General features: G+C 42.2%; 1 protein-coding gene across 1 annotated transcript in view; it reads right to left on the bottom strand.

Annotated features, from left to right (window-relative positions):
* The window catches only part of ABCC4 (ATP binding cassette subfamily C member 4), a 252,668-nt gene that overhangs the window by 17,822 nt on the left and 226,828 nt on the right, over positions 1-8,018 (bottom strand). Inside the window, exons 28-29 of the mRNA XM_012805020.1 lie at positions 4,005-4,177; positions 3,453-3,558 (exon numbers count right to left, since the gene is read on the bottom strand). Coding sequence (XP_012660474.1) covers positions 3,453-3,558; positions 4,005-4,177 — 279 coding nt within the window. The remainder of the gene's footprint in view (positions 1-3,452; positions 3,559-4,004; positions 4,178-8,018) is intronic.

An 8,018-nucleotide genomic window follows, 5' to 3' on the forward strand; every position in this document is an offset into this window, starting at 1 on the left:
AACTGGCACTGACTGACTCCTCTCTCCTGGCTCATATCCCACGTTCAGTCCATCACACAGTCCAGCTGCTCTACTTTGCTAGTCACCATCTCCACTGGGCACACCTGAGCCTAAGGCACCAACGCGGGGTGCGAAGAGAGGGCACACACTCAAGGGTGAGAGTGAATGCTGGACTTGAAGACCTCGAGAAGATCACTGTGGCTCTCACTATTAAGGAAAGGGGAGTGAAGAGTGGGGCAAGGACAGAAAGGCAGGGAGGGGCTTGGTGTAAATGGCTTGGTAGAGTCATGCTAAGGGTTTAGATAAAGACACCAGTAAAGAGAGAAAGAAATTAATACTGTTATGCAAAGCATTAAACTCATGGAACATTTCAATAACCACAACAACGTGTATGGGTCAAGGGGATACTCATAAACTAGACTCTTATCTGTGGGTCAAATGCTGAAAGATCAGTTTTAGAAGCAACCAGCTGCCACATCTGCCACATTCTGTCCTTCCTTGCTGTCTACCTAACCAATCACACATTCCAAGTCGACAGTATTTCCAAGCATTGGATGGTAAAAGGAAGTCACTAGCGTCAGTGTGGCAATACCAAAGCCCACAAAGAAGTCTATGTGGTACAATTAGGAGCAAAGATTTTGTTATAAACAGGTTGCCAACTGAGGAAGATCGAACCATCTTTCTGCTGATGTATCCAAAGCCTGGCAAAGTGCTTCAAGCAGAGAAACTTTAGGGGACCATTTCTTTATTGTGAAAGCAGGATGCTTTGGGGACAGTCTGCAAAATGTAATGCAAAGGGACAAGAACAAAAAGTGACAAGTAAAAAGAAATGAAAGTCCAGGTGAGTTCTCTGGGTAGCCTTGGCCCAACCCAGTTCTCCTTCCTTTATTGTTCAAAGTTTTCAAATATAAATGAGTGTAGAGGAGCAGGAATGCAACTCCTGAGCCAGGGAGGAACTGCCTGAAATAGCAGGGCCTTATTCCTGTCCCTCCCAGGGGATGTGACATCATGAGTTAGGAGGGGACAGCCTGGGGCCTGCTCCTGCCTCACCCCCAAAGCAGGATCACCTTCAAGCCCAGTGAGTCATGTTGCCCCCCAATGTGTAAAACCCTGGGCAAGCCACAGTTGGGACCCTTCCACTGTGGCACAAGTGGAAATACACAATTAAGACTCTATCTATTAAGACTCTAAGCATCCTTGAGCCTTGAGGGACCAGCTCACTAACGACACTAAAGGTCCCTGGCTGTGTATCTATAAGGATTGAAACCGCTTTGTGTCACTTATGTAAGTGTGTTCTGTTCTGCCAAACTCAGGCATCGGTGACACTGCTGCCCAGGGTATGGTGGATGGAAGTGTCTGGCTCCTACTCCTAGTGGTTGGCATAAAGACGACGCCTGCTGCCCTCCAGACCGTGACAGTCCTCACTTGGGCCTGGTTTTTAGTGGACCTGCTTCACAGATAGGTTATTTTTCCATTTACCACTCTGGGCAGGCAAAACAAAGGAACAAAGGGCTAAGGATGTTAATGCTAAACAGCCAGGGGCCTGTAATCTCAGATTGCCGCCCCTTCGCTCACAAATGCCTGCTGGAGTACCTGCTTTCTACTGAGCTTTCGTAGCCTAGAAGGCTGGCCTCACTGCGTGAAGCTGGCAGCACCCTTTTGGTCGGTACAGCCCTGCTCCTGTCGTGAAGCACAGCAGAGCTCATCCCTACACACACCCAGCTCCGGGCACTGACAAGGCCAAAGGTACCACCCCAATGCTGGCAGTCTGGTGTTCTCAGATGTCCCACTGGTGATCCCATCTGAAAATGCAGGTGACACAGAGTAGGAGGTAATATTAGAAACTACCCATGAAGTCTAAAGAGCACACCATTATCACTGGACATAAGAAGTCCAATGTCACAGTGTAGACTGCATCTGTTGCTTCTCAGGCACTACCATCCAGATCTTCTATAATCTATTTCCTTCCTTGTTATCAATTAGAGCACCACTGGACACCAGAGGTGACAACAATTAGTGTCTACAAGGTGGAGGGAAATCAGCCAAATGCTGAAAATAACTTGTGTGCCTTTAGGCTTCTTTGTAGCCAAAGGTTTTTCCTTTGAGGGGTGTTTCCCCTTATCATTTGATAAAGCCGCATCCTTGGATACGCTGAAACTGGTCAAACAAAAAGAGAAAAGGAGAAGGGCCAATGGGAGAGAGAAGGGTTGGATTAGAAAGGAGAGGAGAGAGGAGAAAAGAAGAAAGAGGAAGAGCCAATCAAACTTGGAAGGAAGATACTAGACAGACATTCCTGCACCGAAGCGTGCAGCCCGTGATGTGTGCAGCTTCGAGAGCCACCCTTTACACCCTCACCCGTGCTGCTGGGATGACTCAGTCACAAGCTCTATGGCCTGCTGGCTCTGTTAGGTTGTCTCTGCTACTGTGGCCAGCACCAGCAAGCCTCTACTTCCTTTTTTTTTTTTTTTCCGAGACAGAGTATCACTTTGTTACCCTTGGTAGAGAGCTGTGGCCTTATAGCTCATAGAAACCTCAAACTGGGCTCAAGCGATTCTCTTGCCTCAGCCTCCCAAGTAGCTGGGACTACAGGTGTCTGCCACAATGCCTGGCTATTTTTAGAGATGAGGTCTCTGGCTCAGGCTGGTCTTAAACCTGGGAACTCAGGCAATCCACCCGCCTTGGCCTCCCAGAGTGCTGGGATTACAGGCGTGAGCGATGGCGCCCGCCTGCCCGGCCCAGCCTCTAACTTCTATCAGCACATCAGAAACCTGCCTCATCTCACTCCCTCCCTGCAGCGGGGCATTGGCCCTGCCTCAGAAATCAAAGCACCAACTCTCTGGGTACTCTGCTCTAAGTTCCAACAGCTTCCTAAAACTGTGACCCCAGTGTTTCCCTTCACTCTCCTGGCTGTCCAATTCTTAGGTAACAATTTCCTATGTTAAACCCTTTCAGTTGGAATCATTTGCTTTTGTGATAAGGCCCTTTCTGGAAATAATTTGTTAAGGGTCTTCTCATGTCCTCCCCTCCGACCACACACATCTTGTGAACGTCCCAACAGCTGAGAAACTCTGCAATCTCACCCACAGCAACCTCCTGGCATTTAAATGAAAGGCTTAATTTTGGACCAGGGACAACTGAAAAGTAGAGTGTTCTATGGCTCTGGGGACTGACACTTAGCCTCACAAGTTGTATCTTAGATTGGGATATTTTCAAACATTTGGAATGTTGGCCAATCTAAAGAAAATGACAATTCAAAACAAACACTTAATATAAAAATATGTAAAGATATGCCAGGTATATTATTTAATAGCATTGAATATGTAGGAATATGCTGAAGGGAAAAATTAACAGAAATAGCCAATAAGTTAATTTTCTACCAACTTGTACAAGAAGGGAATTGAAAAATTGAATATAAATGGAAGCAACTAGAATTCCACAGATAAAGGACTCACCATTATCTTGTCGCTGTCAATAATGGTGTTCAGCCTGTGCGCAATGGTCAGCACCGTGCAATGGGCAAACTTCTCCCGGATTTTTTTTTGTATTAACTCATCAGTTCTACAATCAAAGAAGTTCAATTCAGTAAAGATGAGGAAAACAGACTGAAGATCTCTACTACACAATAGAGATTTGAAAAAAAAATCTTAGAAAGATCATATTTTAATAATCCTTTAAAGTCAGTATTTTAAAACATAATCTTATTCTTAAAAAAAACTAAACATAAAAAGTCTACTTTGAAATTGACTGTTTTTAATAAAGCAATGGGAACTATCTTCCCTCCAAATTGTTTAGACTATCAGGAGAATTTAGGAAATCTAGCTCTCTAAGAATGCGTAATAATGTCATTAACACAATAAAACATGTTTCGGATTTCAGAATTAATGCTATCGAGCCATCTTTGGGACAAACAGAACATGTGGACACCTTTCTCAGTATCCTTCAATGTTTCCCATTTACCACATTGAAAATTTGGATCCAATGTTCCACGGACATCAGCTCTGTACCTTGGATCCACATTTGCTGTCGCTTCGTCAATAATCAATATCCGATTCTTCCTGAGAATGGCCCGGGCAAGGCACACCAATTGTCTCTGTCCAACGCTAAAATTGGATCCTGATTCTGCTAATTCAGTATCCATTTTACCAGGAAGATCTTCAATGGCTTCTTTGAGCTGTACCTGTGGATATAAAAAGAAGAATGATATTTTCTTAAACTACTACCAAAGTAGATGAACCTTTATAGCACTCTCACGTGCTTTTTCTCAGAAGACGTATCCTGTACAGACACTTGATGGCTGAGTTATTTCTAGATAATGCTCAATGAAAAAGATGGTGCAGCCAACTCAGAAACAAAATATTCTAACCTAAGAAACTTAATGCAAACCAAGATGCTCCTTTGTCACCATTAATAAGCAGTCTGTTCATGCAGGGTCATGTGTTAACTAACACTGCCTGTGCCAATTTCATTAAGAAATACACAGTAGGTTTGGTGCCCGTAGCACAGAGGTTACGGAGCCAGCCACATACACTGAGGCCGGCGGGATTGAACCCATCAGGGGCCAGCTAAACAACAATGACAACTGACACAAAAAATAGCTGGGCATTGTGGTGGGCACCTGCAGTCCTAGCTATTTGGGAGGCTGAGGCAAGAGAATCACTTAAGCCTAACAGTTTGAGGTTGCTGTGAGCTGTGATGGCACTCTGCCGAGGATGACATAGTGAGACTCTATCTCAAAAAGAAAAAAAAAAAAGAAATACACAGTAGGCTAAATAAAATTATCCTGTTGGTAAAACATGGAAAGATCAGAGATGTCCCTTCTTAAAAGCAGAGTGGTAGTGGTCCTGGGGCAGGAAATTCCTTGGGGTCATAGGAATGTTCTGACACTGGATTTCTGTGATGATTACACAACTCTACAAATTAGCCAAAGTCACTGAACCACACTTACAAGGGGAGCATTTTCTGGTATGTATAATATTTTGTCATGTATAACGCATTTCCATGTATAATGCATACCCAATGTTTTTTGTCCAAACTTTCAAGGAAAAAAACTTTTAATTTTTTAATTCAAGTTTGTAAGGAATTTTAGCATTAAGTTTTTAACCTATTATGGTAAATTTTATCTAACAATCAATTACAGATTGTATACAGAAACAGTACACTGTACCCCATGATAGTATTAATTAATGTACACTGCTATGATTTAATAAAAAAAAAAGATAAAAAATTTGTGCAAAAAAGTGCAACTATACATAGGAAAATATGGTAAATTATACCTTAATGCAGTTGGCAAAAAAAAAAAATAAATCTCCATGTCCCCCAACATTGGAACTCCTTGGTACATTACATCCACCAAGAATCCTTCTCAGAGACTTAAAGAACTCTGTCAGAAAAATAAAGCTCTTTATCCCAATGTAGTTTCTGTAGAAAAGGTGAAAGGATCTTTATGGTTGGGTCATGTTTTCTAATGCATATTTCACATAGGCATCAGTACACCAAAGGGAAAGTTCAAAGAGGATGTTACTGTAGGGAGTATGGTTCTCCAAAGATGTACTCTTAAGGCATTTTGCCATTTTGGAAAGTTTCAATCAAACGGAAAAATTAAAAAAGTAAAAATTCAAATAATGGGAAAGGGTACCCCAAGGTGTTAGGAAATCCAGAGTCTATTTTGGTGAAAAGTCCTTTTCCAAATTTAATCCCGCAGTGCTAAAGCAGCCAAGTGCATTGCTTCATCTCATACACGTTTTGCAGTGAACAAAAACTCATGAAAACCGGAACACAATATAACATTTTCTTACCCCAAGACTACAGGGGATAGATGGTATATTAACTCATTAATTAATTATCATAATATTACAGTTATAAGATGACCCGAGACAACAATGAATAGAGGTTCAGCTCGATTACTATTTGTGCTCAGGAAATTTCATACAACCAGAGCTGAACTCAGGCTATGTTTCAGACCTATCGAGGAACAGAGAGTCAATACACCTCAAAGAAAGAGACAAGCAGGTTGACCAGTGAGGACCAGGAAGCAGGTATACAGCATTACAGTGTCAAACAGCAACAAACTAAGGGTAAGTGGGCAACACTGTCGTGGCACCCTAACTACGGACAGGCTTCTATGAATGTGATAGTGAATTGCACTCATAATGTAAGTCCAACTCAAAGAAATAGGAATTCTGAATTAGGATTAAATACAGTATTGGTATTTAGCATAAGCATGTAAGGTAGATTATGGTGCAAGACTCTGAACTGATAATTATAGAAAAGAGAGTATCAGCTGAGCCTCTCCAATCACAAAGAGGACTTAATGAGTACTCTTTTTTTTTTTTTTTTGAGACAGTCTTACTCTGTCTCCCTGGGTAAAGTACCATGGTGTCATATTTCATAGCAACCTCAAACTCTTGGGCTCAAGCAGTTCTCTTGGCTTATCCTCCTGAGTAGCTGGGACTACTACAGGTGCCCGCCACAACACCTGGCTATTTTTAGAGATGGGGGTCTTGTTCTTTCTCAGGCTGGTCTCGAACCTGTGAGCTCAAGCAATCCACCCATCTCAGCCTCCCATACTGCTAGGATTACAGACATGAGGCCCTAACAAATATTCTTTTAGTGAGCTATATTTATAGATCTATACTCAAAGTGATGGAATTTGTCAAAAGCTGTGTGTGGCAAGGTGTTTGTCAGCTTTTTCTACTGAATTGGTACAGACAACTACATCTTTTCTTGAGATAATAGGCAGGCTTTGCCCCTGACTATGGTAGCATCTCATCACCTCTTCAGGTTGCCTGTATCTACATGGAGAATAGGACCCTGAGATGAAGAATGAGGAGGACATTTTCCAGAAAACGGATTTCTGAGACTCTATCTTCATTTATGAATCAGGGACAGTTATGAGGATGACCCAGACGTGAAGGCCCTCTGTCAGACCAGCACTGTCATACATTAAAGTTGTCATTAAGTTTTAGAACCAAGGAAAAGATAACGGACACAGCAGAACTTCATGAGGAAGTTTGGAAATATATTAGAAAATGGCATTACAGGTCAGATACTATGGCTCATGCCTATAATCCCAGCATTTTGGGAAGCCCAGGCAGGAGCAGCCTGGGCAACAGAGTGAGAACACATCACTACAAACACTTTTAACGATTAGCCGAGTGTGGCAGTAGTCCTACCTACTTGTGAGGCTAAGATGTGAGGATCACTTGAACCCAGGAGTCTGGGCTGAGTGAACTATGATCATGCCACTGCAGTCCACCTGAGTGACAGAGCGAGAGCCTCTCTCTAAAAATTAAAACAAAATTAAACTCCACAGAAAGCACTAAGACATTACTATTCAATTTCTTGGGTAAGATAACTGCACTATGTTATCTAGGAGACCGGGCCTGTTCTTAGGAGGTAGGTATCAACTCATTTCAGGCTGAGTTGTAACTAATTGAAAATGTCTACAACTTACTTTCAAATCATTTGGCAAAATACAGACAGACTATACCAAAGAGGAAGCAAATGGGACAAAATACTGCATTAACATCTGGTGAAAACCAGTAAAGGGTATTTTTGTGTTCATTATACTATTCCTTTGACTTTTCTGAGATATGAAGATTTTAAAATAAAAAAATATGGGGGCCCTGAAGCCAGACAGTGTGGGCTTCAGTCCTGCCTGGCTCTACCAATTGGGGCAAATTCCTGAACTTTCTCTATCCCAGGTTCCGAACTTGAAACTAAGGTCATAATTCTAGCCTGAGCAAGACTGACACCCCGTCTCTACTAAAAACAGAAAAAATCAGCGGGCGTTTTGGTGGGTGCTTGTGGTCCCAACTACTTGGGTGGCTGAGACAAGAGGATCTCTTGAACCCAGAAATCTGAAGTTGCTGTAAGCTATAATGGCACGGCACTCTACCCAGAGAGGGAAAAATCTTAATATTATTATAATAAAGATGTCTATTTTGTAACATTTTTGGAATATAAAACGAGCCAGTACATATAGTGCTTAGAATAGTGTTTGATATAAAATAAGAGAT

This window comes from Otolemur garnettii, unplaced genomic scaffold (assembly GCF_000181295.1).
Source record: "Otolemur garnettii isolate 467f Iridium unplaced genomic scaffold, OtoGar3 scaffold00034, whole genome shotgun sequence".
NCBI lineage: Eukaryota > Metazoa > Chordata > Mammalia > Primates > Galagidae > Otolemur > Otolemur garnettii.